Here is a 16,379-nt window from a genome sequence, read left to right as displayed (position 1 = left end):
CAAAGGTCACCAGGTATCTCTGACTTAGACTAGAAGGGTGGCAGAAGGAGCTGGTTGTAACCCGCACGCCAGGGATGCTCTTCTCATTGCCAAGTGCAGTTCAGACCATGAGCCAGGCCACAGGTCAATGGGTGTGTTGCTCAGGCAGAGAAAGCCACGGACAACCACGCTCTATGAGGACAAAAGTTTGAAAGCGATGACATCACACTCGATTGTTCAAGCTGAAAGGATATTTGCCATCTCATGTTTGGAAACATCCTGCCTCCTCCTGAATTCCTGATTGAATAGAAACAAGAACAGAATGCTGGAATGTGGAGCATCCTGATAGTGTCTGATTCTGAGGGTTATCAGGGAAGAAGTTATTGTCGTTCTAATTTACATGTTGACGTGTGTGTTGATAGCTGTTTGTTGCATGAACCTGGAGCTGCTGTCGGACAAATTATACCGTGGGCTATATTGAAAAGGAACCACCCCGTTGAGTCATGTTGACCCTTGATTCTTAAATTCATGCAGTTTTTGGCGTTCTGTGGACTTGCATTACTGAGAAAGACATCAGACCTGTCTCTGCATTTGACCTGGTACTTATCAGTCAAATGCATGCGTATGTTGTAAGTCACGCGAGACCACCTCTCTGTGGGCATCATGTCGTGTGTGGAAGAGCTGTCAAGCTTCTGGTCATGAATAAAATAAATAGTGTGACATAAGGCTGACCGTGCTGATGAAAATTTAAAAAACTTTTCATTTGAGGATGGCTGGTAGCGTTTCAGGAAGGATGTGCATATTTTTACAGAGATTTTTTTTAAAAGTTATTTCATCTGTTTGAAAAGCAAAGTTACAGAGAGAAATAGACAGAGAGAAGAAGAGATTGTTCACCTACTGGTTCACTCCCCAAGTGACTACAGTGGCTAGGAATGGACACGCAGAAGTTAAAAAGCTGGGGGCTATACTCAGGTGTCTTACGGGGGAGGGGGGCAGGGTTGCACATATTTGGGCCATATTCCACTGCTTTCCAAGGCAGTGGAAACTTGAGCCAGTGTTCTAATACAGCCGCTTAACCCACTGTGCCACAGTGTTGACTTCCTCAGGGGGAAACAAAACTTTTTTTTTTCCCCAGGAAGAAAATATGAGTTTCCTCAATTATTTAAACCCTTGTCTTGTAACTTTCGGTAACTTTTCACATGAGCCGGAAAAATAAGGATGGGAAAGTAAGTGTTATTTTTTTTTTTCCCTCAACATGGAGGAGTAGACTTGCAATCCATGATGTTGACATTCTAGAAAAAAGCAAGTAAGAATCACACATAACTGTATGGTGAGAGGCAAATTGATTTGTTTTTCAGAATACCGCATCAATGATCAGTTTAAAAGAGTTACATTCAATACATTTTTACTCCTGTATTTTGTTTATTTGAAAGATACACACATGCGCGCACACGCACGCAATACCTCCTTTCTGCTGACTCGCGTCCTAAAAGCTTACAGTTGCTGGTGCTGGACCAGGCAAAACTGGGGGCCCCACATTAAATCTGTGTCCCCCTCATGGGTGACATTACCCGAGTGCCTCAGCCATCATCGACTGCCACTCTGGCGGCGTGTTAGCAAGAAGCTGGGATGAGGAGTGGAGTAGATTTCCAACCCAGGGCTGGGCTGCAGGATATCTGAGCCCCAAGGGGCAGTCCATGGAGCCCAACATTTGCCCTTGGAAAGTTATACTTGATTAGTTCAAACAGAAAAGTACAAAAAAAATTACTCGCTCTGTGACCTTAGGCGTGTGCCTTCACCTCTGCATTCGGTTTTGTAATTTGTGAGATTGAGATTTGTAAAATAGTATGTACCGCAGTAGATTTTTCAAAGAGATTTATTGATTTATTTTTTATTGGAAAGGCAGGTATACAGAGAGGAGGAGAGACAGAGAGGAAGAACTTCCTGCCATTGATTCACTCCCCAAGTAGCTTCAAAGGCTAGAGCTGAGCTGATTCGAAACCAGGAGCCAGGAGCCTCTTCCGGGTCTCCCACATGGGTACAGGGTCCCAAGGCTTTGGGCCATCCTTGACAGAAGACAAGTATATCAGTACGTATCATTTTTTCTTTTAAGATTTGTTTTTATTATTTTTAATTGGAACGTCAGGTACAGAGAGAGGAGAGTCCACTGTTGACTGCCCTGTCAACATCTTGAGCAGAGAGGCCTTTACGGGAGCTGAGTGTTAAGGAGTCATTTCTGGCCAGTAGAAAGCCATTATTAAGGCAATATGACAGGCCTGGAGTAGTGGCCTAGCGGCTAACGTCCTTGCCTTGCATGTGCCGGGATCCCATATGGGCGCCGGTTCTAATCCCGGCAGCTCCACTTCCCATCCAGCTCCCTGCTTGTGGCCTGGGAAAGCAGTCGAGGACGGCCCAAAGCCGGGGGAAGCTTCAATTAGAAATTAATGAGCAATTAGACCACTCTCTGCAGTAGATCGTGCGGCCCTGGGGAGCTCTTGGTCGGCACGGGTCAGGCAGGGCTGCGCAGGAGGCTGTACCTCGCTGCGCCAGGGCACGGTGAGAACAGAGCTGGGAGCACATCCCGGGAGGAGGGGGAGCCAGAGCCCGCTCCCTCCAGCTCAAACTTGGGCGGGCATCCTTGCCAACCCTGTAATGCATTGCCTCTTTGCGTCCTTGAAGTTGGGAACGCCCAGATGCTGCCAAGGCATCCACAATTTTCAAAAAAGGCTGCCTAGGTAAACATTCGAGATAATGGCAGAAAGTAGATTTACAAAGACTGGCCTGCGAGAATGATGAATGTGGTAGTTGTGGATTAACACGCACACGCGTGCATGCTGAAGGATCAAATTCGAGTTATTCGGATTCCCCCCCCTTCCCCTCCCACTTTCCAGTACTTTACCTGGAATCCTAAGGCGTTTCTGTCTCACACTTTGGGGCAGTTGGACAAACCGGAACATCAGTGTCACTGAAAACGGTTTCTTTTGGGAATAATTTCGGAAACACACAGCCCCTGGCGTGGTACCTATCTTGCAAAAGAATCCTATGATTTCGTGCAAGATACGAAGCCTTCCTCTATTACACACCACAAAAAAAATGACATGATGTAGCTGTCTGTGTTGTGAGCAATGCATAGTTAGCGAAATCTCTTGGCTAAGGTTAGGGAGTCTTCGACTTGCTAATGCTATTTTTATCCAAGCCCGACAGCACTGTGAGTGGCTTATTATATAACAAAAAAAAGAGCACTTTGGCATCGGTAGAATATTTATAGCAAGTGGGACACTTGACTTTTGAAATATCTGATCGTATTCCTTCAGATTTATGAATAAGCTATTTATATGTCAGCACAATTGAGTTCGTCAGACTGTCAGATCTTCCGATATTTTAATTCCACCCCCATCCCAGCTCCACAGGGCATCACCATGCACCTTACCCTCTAGAGTTAAAAATAAGATTATGTCTTAAAAAATAGTGGCATCGATAGAGAATTGCCTTCAGCTGGGATTCCAAATGGTACATGTGTGTGTGACTGTCGCACTGTCTTTGTTGTAAACACATTATTGTATCCAAGATGCGTCTTTTCTATTTTCTCTGTGGTCTATCTCCCAATCCTCCTTTTCTTTTTTCTTTAAGACTTTATTTATTTTATTACAAAGTCAGATATACAGAGAGGAGGAGAGACAGAGAGGAAGATCTTCCGTCCGATGATTCACTCCCCCAAGTGAGCGCAATGGCCGCTACTGTGTCGATCCAGAGCCAGGAACCAGGAATCTCTTCTGGGTCTCCCATGCGGGTGCAGGGTGCCAAGGCTTTGGGCTGTCCTCGACTGCTTTCCCAGGCCACAAGCAGGGAGCTGGATGGGAAGTGGAGCTGCCGGGATTCGAACCAGCGCCCATATGGGATCCCGGGGCGTTTAAGGCGAGGACTTTAGCCACTAGGCCATGCCGCCGGGCCCTATTGCTCCTTTTCTAAAAGGAGTTTTATTATTCATTTGACAAGCAGAAAGAGGTGATAGAAGATAGGTAAATAGAGTCATACATTGATTTTATTTATATATATGAATCTATTTTTTATTTACTTATTCACACATTGCATCCACTAGTTTGCTCTCCCAGTGCTGGGCACTGTGACGCTGGGAGCAGGGGTCCTGTGTAGACCCCTCTGAAGTGTGTGGCAGACGGGAAACCAGTTCCGTGAACCAGCGCTGTTGCGTAGTAAGAACTTCTCAATGCCTTCCATACTAGAACAAATCCTCGCCTCTCATTCTTTGTGGCAGCGGCAAGTGGAATCCAAAGAAGCGTGTGGAAGAAAGAGGTCTGTTTTAATAGCCTCCCCTTCCAAGAGGCAGGCAATTTGGCACACATTTATCTTGTTTTTCGGAGAAACGCAGCCGCCTCGAAGACAGTACTGAGCAGGGCTTATTATACATAACATCCCTTACCTATAACTTGGACGTTACTGTTCCAACCTGGCGAATTCTCTCATTTTTCTTAGCATGTAACCGGAGTAAGTGAGTAACTTTGCAGACTTAAAACTTTGTACTTCAGTGTGACGCTTCATAATACTGAAAGAGGATGCAATCTGTGCCTAAATTTCACGTTGCACCCCTGCAATGTGCAGACAAATCTCACTGCGAAAGGAACCATACCGATTATGTCACACACTCTCTCCTCTCCAATGAATGAGACATTTGAATATTCATATTTTGTGTGTAGGCTTTGGTCTGTTTCTGTAGCGTGAAGTGTGAAGACTAGAGAGACGGAGCCATTTCTTCGTCGTTGATGAAGGAACGGGCATGAAGGGGCCTCATTCGTGTTTTGTGCTCAGTCTGTGATGTCCAGTGATGCCTGGGACGCTGGCGCCTCTGGTAGTACCCGAGGCTTACAGGCATTTCCAGGCAATTCCAGCCATAACAAGCAGAGCCGAAGGTGTCCCCCGTGTTTGTTTGTGCAAAACGGTGGAGCTATTTATTCGCCACTTTCTATGGTACTTCGGAAAATCAGGTGTTGAGGAGGTGGGTGAAATGTCTCGAATGGGTTGGAGATGCAAGTTCTCTTGGTTTCTACCCAAGATAGGAAAACAAATTGAAAGCCGTCCAAGAGCAACCTGTTGTCTTTTAGCCATGATGTTAGTAATTTGCTCTTGGGAAAGTGCAGGTTGTCTCAAGCGATTTAAAACAAGATGTAGGACCCAGGCTACTTAGTCCCTATGGCATATTGTCTTGATAAGGTTGTTTGGCTTAAATAAATTAATCAATAAATAAAGATGAGATGATGAGAATGAGTTGAAATTAAGTAATGAAATATTTTCTTTTTTTTTTGCAGCTATTGTAATAGAATATTTGGTTTCTTAGACACCATTTGAGAATATGATGTCATATCTTAATGGATGTTTTTAGTTGCGTGTTATTGCAAATGAACAGGAATCTCAAGATTTCCAAGGCTGGGCCAGGCGGCATGGCCTAGTGGCAAAAATCCTCACCTTGAATGTGCTGGGATCCCATATGGGTGCCGGTTCTAATCCCAGCAGCCCTGCTTCCCATCCAACTCCCTGCTTGTGGCCTGGGAAAGCAGTTGAGGACAGCCCAAAGCCTTGGGACTCTGCACCCTCATGGGAAGCCTGATAGAGGCTCCTGGCTCCTGGCTTCAGATCGGTACAGCTCCGACTGTTGCGCTCACTTGGGGAGTGAATCATCAGACGGAAGCTCTTCTCCTCTGTCTCTCCTCCTCTCTGTATATCTGATTTTGCAGTCAAAATAAATCAATCTATAAAAACCAAAAGATGTCCAGGGCTTCAATTGACTTTTCCTTGTACTTTTTGATATCTGATCTCGCCTGCTCCAACAGATGTGGAGTTAAAACACTCACTGCAATATCAGCCGGTTTGCTGGAGAGCCCAGGGTGGTGATAGGCTGAGCTAGGCATGGCCATGGAACTCCACAACACTCATCATTACTGGGATTGGGAACCGAACAGACTGGTCCAGGCTGTAGCACCTGCAGACACATCCAAGACTTGGATGTGATGTGGACTGGGCTATGCTGGGTAAGGACCTAGCATCTGTTAGCACGCATGAGATCTGGGTCTGGGAGAAGGCTTGGTGGGGGAGCTTGGGGGACCCCCTTGGTGGGTCATCATTCCTGCTGGTGAGTATGTGAGTCCGAGCTGAGTGTTGGTTAAGCCAGGCAGGGCTGCTTCACTTGTTGGTAGGTTTGTGGGCTGAATTGGGTGGTGCCCAATGTATGGGAGCCAGGATGGTGTGTGCACCATGCTGGGCTAGGCTAGGTTAGACTTTCTCATCTACTGGTATGTATGAAAGCCTGTGGTGGGGGTGAGACTGCACAGGGTTAGGCTGCAGCACCCACCAGCAAGAGTGGAGAACGGGGGAGGCTGGGCCAGGTCAGGCTATAGCCTCTGATCGCAAAGGCCAAGCTTGGTGATGGGTTATACCAGGCTGGGTCAGAGCAACCGCTGGCTGGGAAAAAGACTGAGATGGAGGTAAGGGGATGACCCTGCTGGGTTGCAGATTCCACTGGTGAGCACAATCGTGTGCCAAACTGGGCTAGGCTCCTGCACCTGCTGGTGCTCACAAGAGCCAGAATGGTTGTAGGACAGGCTGGGCTAAGTCTGCACCTGTTGAAACTTGTGAGAGTTGGGTCTGGAGGTGGACCATGCAGGGTGTGGCTGTAACACCCAATGGTAAGAGCCAGAACGGTATGGGCTTGTCAGACAAAGCCACTGTATCTGCCAGGACAGGAAGTAGCCCAAGAGCCCTCTGGCGGGCGCAAGATCTGTGACTGGGAGGTGGCCTGATAAGAGGAGCTTGGGGAGCTCCTGGATCAGGATGTAGTCCCTGCAGTTGAGTGCAAGAACTGGGGGTGGGAGTAGCCCAGACCAAGCCAGATTAGACCACCTGCTGGTATATGTGGGGGTCAGGTTTGGGGTCAGACCATGCTGAGCCAGTTCACAGCACCCACTGGTAGCTGTGAGAGTTAGCACAGGGTGCAGGACAGGCTGGATTGGGCCACAACACCAAGCAGATCACTAGGTGTAATGCAGGCTGGGATGGGCTGTAGCACCTGCCATCATGAGCTGGAAGTTGGGGGGCAGGGCAGTCAGAGCCAAGCTTTGGCACCTGTTGGAGAATGCTGAGGTGAGGCAAGCCATGCCACTCTGAGCCACAGCTGCCACCAGCACACATTAGATGCAGGATAGGAAAGGTAAGCCCCACAGGGGAGCTGCAGGGGCTCCCCTGATGGGTCACTGCTCCCACTGGTTAGCATGTGGGAGCAGGCCGGGGAGGACTACTAAGACCATTGCCTTGCGTTTTAGCTGGGTTACAGGGAGACCCAGCCTGGGTTAAGTGACCGTATCTACTGGTGTATGCATGAACCAGAGGAAGTGCAGTCTGGTTGGGCTTTGCTGCATCTGTTAGAAGTTGCAGGGACCGCAGGCAAGTTCTGTCACGCTAGACCGTAGAACCACCTGGAGAGTGCAAGATCTGAGGCTTGGAGTGGGCCTAGTAGGGTGGCACTGCGGTGATGGGCTGCAGCTCTGGCTGGTGAGCATGAGAACCAAGGCCAGGAGTGAAGCTGGCTGGACAGGTGCTAGTGTGAGTATGATAGAGGGATTGGTTGGGCCGAGCTCTACTCCAATCCCATTGATGTGAGGATTCTTTCAGCTTGGAGCGAGGAAACCAACAGCATCTCAGAACTATTGAAAGCATTTAAGCAGTGTCTTTGGAACATGCTCCACATCAGGAACCCAGGGATGACATCACGTGGCCTGACCCCATCCCCCCCAATCCTGGGAGCAGCCCACTCCCTACTTTTTGGGAGAAGAAAAGAGATCAGAGGCAGTGGGTCTCATCTACTTCCCCATGCCTTGATCCTCCCCACCCTAACCAGTGGCCCACGTAGGGATATATACCCCTCAACAATGTAAACAGCATCAGAAAGAAAATGAATGTATTATTTCCAAAGTAATGTTAGCTTTGGATCCTTTAGGAAACAGATAAAAATGTATGCATGAGCTCCGTTCATTTCATCACACACACACACACACACACACACACACACACTACTTTCATCTCCATTTCCTAGCTCAAAGTGTGTGTATGCAACTTTCTCACTGTCACTGTTGAAGCTTATGCTTGAGAAGAGATAGCTTCTTTGCTTTGGGTTCAAGGATTTGTCCAGAAAGTGTTCAGAGAGATTGGATGATTTGAATGAGGTAGCTAATGGTCTGGGAGAGTGTCTGGTTAGTGCTAAGACTCCTGCATCCTGCCTCACCATCTATTGGCTCCTGATTGATGCGCCCCATCACCCACGTGGGAGAATCTGATGGAGATGTCAGCTTGGGCTTTGGCCTGGCCCAGACTCTGAAGTTGGGGTTAAAATGGGCCACCCTTTTTATACTTATCTAATAGTAGTATTACGAACATTAGTTTCTATTTTCTCAAATATACACATTAACTCCTAAGTAGCAGCAAGTATTAGAGTAGCCTATGATCAAAATTGACATTTCTACACATGTTTATTTTATACTGTATTCCTATTTGGTTGTTTTTTGGGTCTTGATAAACCATTTTAACCTAATCATACAGCATGAACACTCGTATTTTTATTTACGCTAAGGTATTCCTTGTTGCAATGTATTTCGCTCTCTAGTGAATTTGTGTCCCATGTAAATCAAATCTTTTTACTTTTTGCTAAGGCATTTAGCCTCTTTTTGACAATGTTCTTTTCCCCCTTGCTTTGGAGCTCATCTGTTTTTCATTCTTCTCTTATGTTCCCATTACTTCATTCAACTCCCCTTTCCATGAAATGCTATTGTTTCACATTTGAGTTCGAGTCTGTGTATTTCAGTTCATAGTTTTAAAAATTGGCCACCTTACGCGATTTGGAATTGTTTTGTCTTGAAAGAGAAAAACGCATACAGGTGAATCTCCATGATATGAATAAAAGATTTATAGCGAGAAGTTCAAATTAAAATATAAATTATTTCCCTCTATTCTGACTAACTTCCTAGTACTTTCTTGTATTTATTCAGAAAAAAAAAAATCCAGTTTAGGGTTAGGTATAACATGAGAACAAGAAATTTCACTCTAGGAAAAATTACAAATTAAGTTATATATATATTTGAGTATGACAAATTGTTGGAGATTTGGCAATGTTCTAATGTCAAGGAACAGTTAAAATAGAACAGCTGGTTAGATTCTCATTAAGTATTCTGACATCTGTAGTGCCTATTTTCAGATATCCATTTCATTGAATTGCAAGGGTATCCAAAATGTTCATTGAAAAATGAAATTTAAAGCAAAATGTATTTTCAGGCATCATATTATTTGTTTTCCATGAATATTTTGAATGTCTTCATAAATGTCTAAAAATATTAGGACTTAAATCCTTTAATCGTAATTTGAACCATCCAATCATTGCTTTAAAATGTATCCTTTCATCCAATAACTCTGAATCTAAGAACCTCGTTCAGGAAATAAAAGAGTTTTGAACTTCGCATACTGATATTTTTATAGTTCTTCAAAGCTGATGACATAGTTATTTTTTATTTTAAAAGAAGAGATACTGGCCAAATATATGACATAGAAATATTGGAATATTAAGCAGCCATTAGAAAGAAAATGTTTACGAAGTATTTTGAATGGCAAGGGGAAGTATTTATGATATAAATGTAGAAGATGTGAACTTTAGATAATGTACTTTCAACCTAGTGAAAAAAATTTTAAGACTAGAAGACAATGTCAAATCGGTAAGGTTGATTATACCTCAATCGTACAAATATTTATACGCTTGTCACATGGTGACCATTTAGTATGCTGCTCTTTGAATTATTTTTGGAAGACATGATAAAAGACAAGGCATGTTTTATTTTCTGAATGTTTCATTTTTCTGAAATTGGAAGGAAAAGTAGGTCGAGGTTTTGCTTCACTAACGAGTTAACGGCATTTTCCCCCATTTTGATTTGCAGGTGTTTTCAGGACTCTTCAAGGCGATTAGACTCAAAATTCAGTCCTTCCACAGTTTCTGCAATGGGAGTGTAGACACAGTGGTACCTAGAGGGGAGCAGAGTCAAACGAAAGGCAATTCGGTGAATTCCGTGCAGCCGGCATGTGTTAGAATGTGTGTTAGCAGGTGGCTCTTCACGGATAAATCTTAATGGATTCTTCTCTGATTTCCGCAGGATCAAGTCGTGGGTAGATAAGATGCAAGATGACCTGGTCACACTGGCCAAGACGGCAAGTGGAGTCAACCAGCTTGTTGATGTAAGAGCCACGTGAGAAACCCCTCCATGTTCCGTTCAATTGCCTTGTAGTGTTGTCTGCTTGGGAGCTGGCGTCCTGGGGGTTGCAGGCAGATGTTGGTACTCACTGCTGCCTAATGCGGAGATCTTGAGTGAGAATCGGGGCAGGTGATGTTTTGCAAATAGGAAGTGACATCTGTGATACTTCAGGAAACTTCCTTCCCAAACCTCCATTCTTTCAGGGAAGATCTTAGTTTATTTTCTGTTCGATTGAGTTAAGGTATTAATTTGAAAGGGAGAGTGACAGGGAGAGATAGAGGGAGAAAAAGAGAATGCCTTGAAGTATTCTGTGTAGGGTAGGTTTGCAAGAGGCATATTCTTTTAACTTTTTTCTACTGTGGAAGAGTTTTATTTTATTTTCAAAGACAAAGGAAAGCTTTGCTGGGTCTGTTATCCTAGGCTAACGATTTTTTGCTTTTAGAATCTGGAATATGTGGCTCCATTCTCTTCTGGCCTGTAGAGTTTCCTGTGAGAGGTCTCCTGTGAGTTTAATTGGCATTCCTTTATACGTCGGGTGATTTTTTTTTTTCACGTGCACATTTAAGGATCTTTCCCTCATGGTCAATTGAAGAGAGCTTGATGATCATGTGTCATAGTGAAGATTGCTTTTGGTCAAGCCTGTTGGGAGTTCTGTGCCCCTCCTGGATGTTGTTTCCCAATTCTTTCTCAAGATCAGGGAAATTTTCCCTTGTTATTTCATTAAATACACCTTTTAATTCCAGCTTCTCTTTCTGCACCTTCAGCGACTCCCATAACTCTTAATAGTGTCTTTCAATTCTTTTTTTTTTTTTTTTTAAAGATTTATTGTCATTGGAAAGCCAGATATACAGAGAGGAGGAGAGACAGAGAGGAAGATTTTCTATCCGATGTTTCACTCCCCAAGTGAGCCGCAATGGGCCGGGTGCGTGCCGATCCGATGCCGGGAACCAGGAACCTCTTCCTGGTCTCCCACGGGGGTGCAGGGTCCCAAAGCTTTGGGCCGTCCTCGAACTGCTTTCCCAGGCCACAAACAGGGAGGTGGATGGGAAGTGGAGCTGCCGGGATTAGAACCAGCGCCCATATGGGATCCTGGGGCGCACTTAAGGCAAGGACTTTAGCCGCTAGGCCACGCCGCCGGGCCTGTGTCTTTCAATTCTTGAATACTTTTTTTTTAGCTTGACCCAGCTCTGTTTCCAGCTTTTTGTTTGTTTCCCACTAGTGACAGGAAATATCTTCTAATTTTGTGAATCTTTCTTCTGCCTCCTTCATTCTGTTTTGGAGACTCTCCATTGTACTTTTAATTTTCTCCACTATATTCTTCATTTCTGATATGTCAGCTTTTATTTGATCCATTTCCAGTGTGACATTCCTTGAATTCCTTGAATGCCTGCTTTATGTGCTTCTTGTTGATAAGAAGTTTTATAACAAGTGTTTTAAATTCTGTATCCCCCATTTTCTCGATGTCTTCCTCAGTTACCTCTGAGGTTTGCAAAAGCTGTTGCTCCTTTGCAGGGGAATCTTCAGTAATACTCATTGTGCCTTTGTCTCTTCTTTTGCTCTTGGTCATTGTACTTCTGATGAGCAGAGTCTTCTCCTTGGGGCAGGTTTCTAAGCTGTATCACCCACAGGTCTACAATTCAATGTTACGTATCGCAGTTGGTACGCGGCTCTTTGTTTGCAGTCAGTTGTGCCACACCCTCCAGCGAGTTCCAGGTCTGGGTTCTTATTTTAGATTTCCACCATGGTCTCTGGAGCCCCAGCTCCTGGCTCACCAGTCTCTACCTCCTGTGATACTGTGCTGAGGCTGCACCATTGTCTGTACAGCCTTTCTCCCACTTCTGTTTGGAGCAGGTCCCAGGATTAGGGAGACGCCAGGTGTCCTATACAGCTAGGTTGTTGGTGGCGCTGATCTTGCCGGAACCTGTTGGCCATTAGGTCTGAGGGCCGCACGGACCTCTTTTGACTCGTACGATGCCACAGTCGGTATTATTTTCCCTGTGGGACCCGTGCAATGCACTGAGCTCAGTGAGTTTGCTCCCAGCTCAGCGCTTGCGCAGCTCGCTGTAGTCTTCAAGTTTTTCCACACCTTGCAAAATGGCGCACGATTCGGCTGTAGGGGGCGGACTGGGCTGTGAAATCCACCCGGTTCCCTCCATGCCCGTCTGGCACCTGCCGCTCTGTCTCTGCTTCTGGTCAAATCAAACATACCAGCAGGACGTGTAATTTTTAGGGTTTCACCTCCTGAGCTCCCAGTAAAGGTCCCTTCCCACCTTGTTGCTGTTGGAGCTCCTGCTGCCGCTGCAATTCGGCTCGTCACTTGCTGAATGTCGCTGAGGTATCGGTCACTGCACCGCCACGCCGTTGTGGCCGCTGCTATCCTGTGTCTGTCAGTCTCCAGGTACCCCTCTGCTCTCCTTCTGTCCTCTCCCGTTTTTCTGCAATGCGCCTTCTTTGCTTCACACTGGCTAATATTTCCGTGACCTTTAAATGTGACCTTACCCTATTCCGCCATCTTGATTCTCCCCGAGTTTTCTGTTTTTAAAGAATATCTGTTTATTTTCATTTGAAAGGCAGATTCTACGGAGGGAAAAGGAGGGGCAGGCAGAGAGGGTATTTCATCCCCTCGCTCACTCCCCACATGGTTGCAATTGCTAGAGCTGAGCTAATCCAAAACGTGGAGGTGGAAATGTCCTCCTGGCCTCCCATGTGGGTGCAGGATCCCAAGAGTTTGGGCCATCCTCCGTGGCTTTCCTAGTCCATACTCCAAGAGCTGGATGGGAAGTGGAGCAGCTGGCATATGAACCAGTGCCCATTGAGAATGTGTGTGCCACAGGGCCGAATATTACTGTTCTTGCCACTGCGCCAGCCCAAAATAAATGTTATCTTTAAAAACATTGGAAAAGTCTTCAGAGCCATGTGTGGAGGCGATGGTTAGTCATTGAAATGGTTTATTTTGTTATAACTGCATGATATGAAGAAACTTTGCAATATGCTTTTTCTTATGATTTCCAAACTGGCTGTATAAATAGGTGTATACTTTTGTCTATAAGTGTATAAATATGTGTGTATAGTTTCTGAAAGTGTTTTTTTCTTAGGTGAGGGATTGTATTTGGCTCTGTAAGATTTGCCGAAGAGTCAACGTGGTTTCTTCGGGGTCTTATTATTTCTACTTCAGTGTAGGGGATGTAGCAATCCGAAACGACTCTCGTGTTCTGGAATGATGGATGCACTGGCCTTCTATATTCCAGCTATGTGATGGGGTAATGAGGTGAAATGGGCTAAAAGCTGTTTCAGTTCTGAGAGATGAGTATTTGGGTAGGTGAATATCCTTTATTCAAGATGCTTTGGGGCTGGTAGGATGGTGTGCCATTTTCAGTGTGTGGTTTCCTTACTGGGGAACAAGGTGTTTGTTTTTGGTGCCGTCCTCATGTGAAAGCTAAGAGAAGGGAGACAGACATCATCGTCAAGGTTTGACATATTGCACTCCCATTTCAGAACTTAGTCACAATCCCATCTGACTGGAAGAGAGACAGAGAAGAGAGATCTTGAAGTGTACAGCCATCTGCCTAGTGAGTCTCTTCCGGTGGAAGGGGGCAGGAGAGTACAGGAGAGTTGGTTAGGGAGGCCATTGTGAATTCTTATCTGAATACCATCCTTCTAAGAGCTTTGTCTAGAAACTTATTAAAGATTTGGTATCAGCAGGTTGGACTAGGCTGCTGTACCAGTGGCCATGCATAAGAGCCAGACTGGGTGCAGGCCAGTTGAGTTAGGCCGCAGAACCAGTTGAAAAGTGTTGGGACTGTGGGCAAGTCATGTTTGGCTGAACTATAGTACCCTCTGGGAACATATCTGGCAGAAGAAGTGTGGGCAGTCCCCTACTACATGTAGCTATCACTGGTGAGCACAAGAACCAATGCTACGGGTGGTCCAGGGTTGGACAAGGTGGCAGCACCTGTTGGCATACATGATGGCTAGGCCTGTGGATGGGTGGAGTTGAACTAAACTGCAGCACCTATGAGTGTGCATGAGAGCTGGATGGGATGCTGGCTGGGCCAAGCCTGGACACAGCTGAGGCTGACATGTGCAGAAACCAGGTCTGGGGGCAATTCTGGTGGGGGTCACTAGAGTTCATCCCAACTAGACTGTAGCACCCGCTGGTATGCCTGAAGACTGGGTTTGTGGCGAGTTGGCTGAGCTGGGCTGCAGCTCCTGTCAGTTCATGCGAGATATGGGACTGAGGCCGAATTGACCAAGCCGCATCCACCCATCTGGGCATGGACTGCAGGTGACAGACCCCGTGCCGAACCATACTTGACTCCGCATTGGCAGGTTCAAATGAAAGGCAGATCTGAAGTCACCCCACACAAGGCTTTTGGGGGTGGATTTCCCAACTGGACCACTGGACTCAGACCTCAGCCAGAGAGAAAAATCACAGGTTGCGTGTGGTCTGATCTTGGAGCACACGTTTCAGGACTGGCCCTGCTCAGGTGCCTTTGCAATGGACCTCATGTCCAGACGCACACATAGGCCAGTGAGAGATGTGAACTGCCTCATCAGAGGATGGAAGGCAGAACAGGTTGGATAATTCTCCTGGCCATGCTGTGCAGCAATTCCCGGGGCTGTGGATGCACTGAGGTAGACTTTGGGGACCAGTAGAGCTTTGGAGGATTTTCTCAACCCTGGAGCAATGAAAGTGACAATGTCTCAGGGCTAAGGAAACCACTCAGGTAACACCCTGAGAACTCTCCTGCATGTTGGGGTCTTAGGGCATCACCAAAGGTCCATTTCCCATCCCTGGGTGCCGATGTTGCTTGACAGCAAGGAGTGGCCCTCTCTCCCCCCTCCTCTGTGGATATAAGAGGGAAAAAAGACTGAAATGTGTTTTCCATCCACCTTCCTCCATCTCTCCCCTCCTTACCCTAATCAGAGGCCCACAAGAGCATGTATCCCTCTTCACCATGTAAACAACATTAAAAATAATAATAATAAAAGGATATCGTTAACACAACTCAAAAGTAGTTGTTGCATATTTTGGACAGTATAGATCAAGAAAAAAAAAAAGAAGCCTAATTAAAAAAATACTTAAATACTTCTTTTTAGCAATCAGAATTATCAAATATCTGAAATGGGCTCTGGTGCGATAGCTTAGTGGCTAACGTCCTCACTTTGAATGAGTCAATATGCCATATGGGCTCCGGTTCTAATCCCGGCAGCCCCGCTTCCCATCCAGCTCCCTGCTTGTGGCCCGGGAAAGCAGTCGAGGACGGCCCAAAACCTTAGGACCCTGTACCCACGTGGGAGACCCGGAGGAAGCTCCTGACTCCTGGCTTCGATTGAGCACAGCTCCCAGCTGTTGCAGGTATTTGGGGAGTGAGCCAGCAGAGGAAAGATCTTTCTCTCTCTAAATCTGACTTTCCAATCAAAATAAATCATTAGAAAAGTTGTGGAAAAAAACCAAGATGATCCGAAATATATCTCGTCATGTGTGTGCCCAATTGTAAATATTTGCACACTTGTTTAGCACGGTCGGCCCAGGCTTCTCCTCTGTGTTTCGCCCCAAGCCTCATGTAAGTAATGACATCAGATCCGGCGTGGTGAGAATTTTTGCCTCTTGCGATGTAGTTGTAAGGCATACTGCGCACCTGCACTGTGGGCCACTGGGCTGTGTGCACTCTGTGTATGAATCCTAACATCCCAGTGTCTCCTGGCAAGGAAGGGTGTTCCAACCATCCAAACTTTTTGTTAACTTCCTGTTGCCTAACAAAGGTCACTCCTTGCAGCTTACTTTGTAATTGCAACCTGAGTTAGAGTTTCCTACGTGTTAAGGCTAAAGTGTGCAAATAGTTCTATGAATGCCAGCGATCGAATGTTTCTGGGTGTTTTTGTTTGAAGGTTAGCATCCTTCTGTAACAGCTTAATCCTGTAACTACCTGGCTTTACCTTCACTCTCATGAAACATGAATATGTCGTCACCACCACTACCTTGGAGTTTTAATACGCCACTCAAGGGGGAAAGGTGAAAGGTCATGAGTTGGCATCCACACAGTATTTTGAGTGAAGAACTTTTTTTTCTCAGTAATAAGTTAGATGATTATCTCTGGACAC

The 16,379-nt window shown here is 45.9% G+C and overlaps 1 protein-coding gene across 3 annotated transcripts in view; it reads left to right on the top strand.

Annotated features, from left to right (window-relative positions):
* Positions 1-16,379, top strand: part of CACNA2D1 (calcium voltage-gated channel auxiliary subunit alpha2delta 1) — a 378,401-nt gene that overhangs the window by 68,419 nt on the left and 293,603 nt on the right. For all 3 annotated transcript variants that reach the window (XM_058657498.1, XM_058657497.1, XM_058657496.1), the window contains exon 2: positions 10,176-10,257. In XM_058657498.1, coding sequence (XP_058513481.1) covers positions 10,176-10,257 — 82 coding nt within the window. The remainder of the gene's footprint in view (positions 1-10,175; positions 10,258-16,379) is intronic.

The sequence above is a fragment of the Ochotona princeps genome, chromosome 32 (assembly GCF_030435755.1).
Source record: "Ochotona princeps isolate mOchPri1 chromosome 32, mOchPri1.hap1, whole genome shotgun sequence".
NCBI lineage: Eukaryota > Metazoa > Chordata > Mammalia > Lagomorpha > Ochotonidae > Ochotona > Ochotona princeps.
The sequence above is the reverse complement of the archived record's forward strand: the minus strand, read 5'-3'. Positions and strand labels throughout refer to the sequence as shown.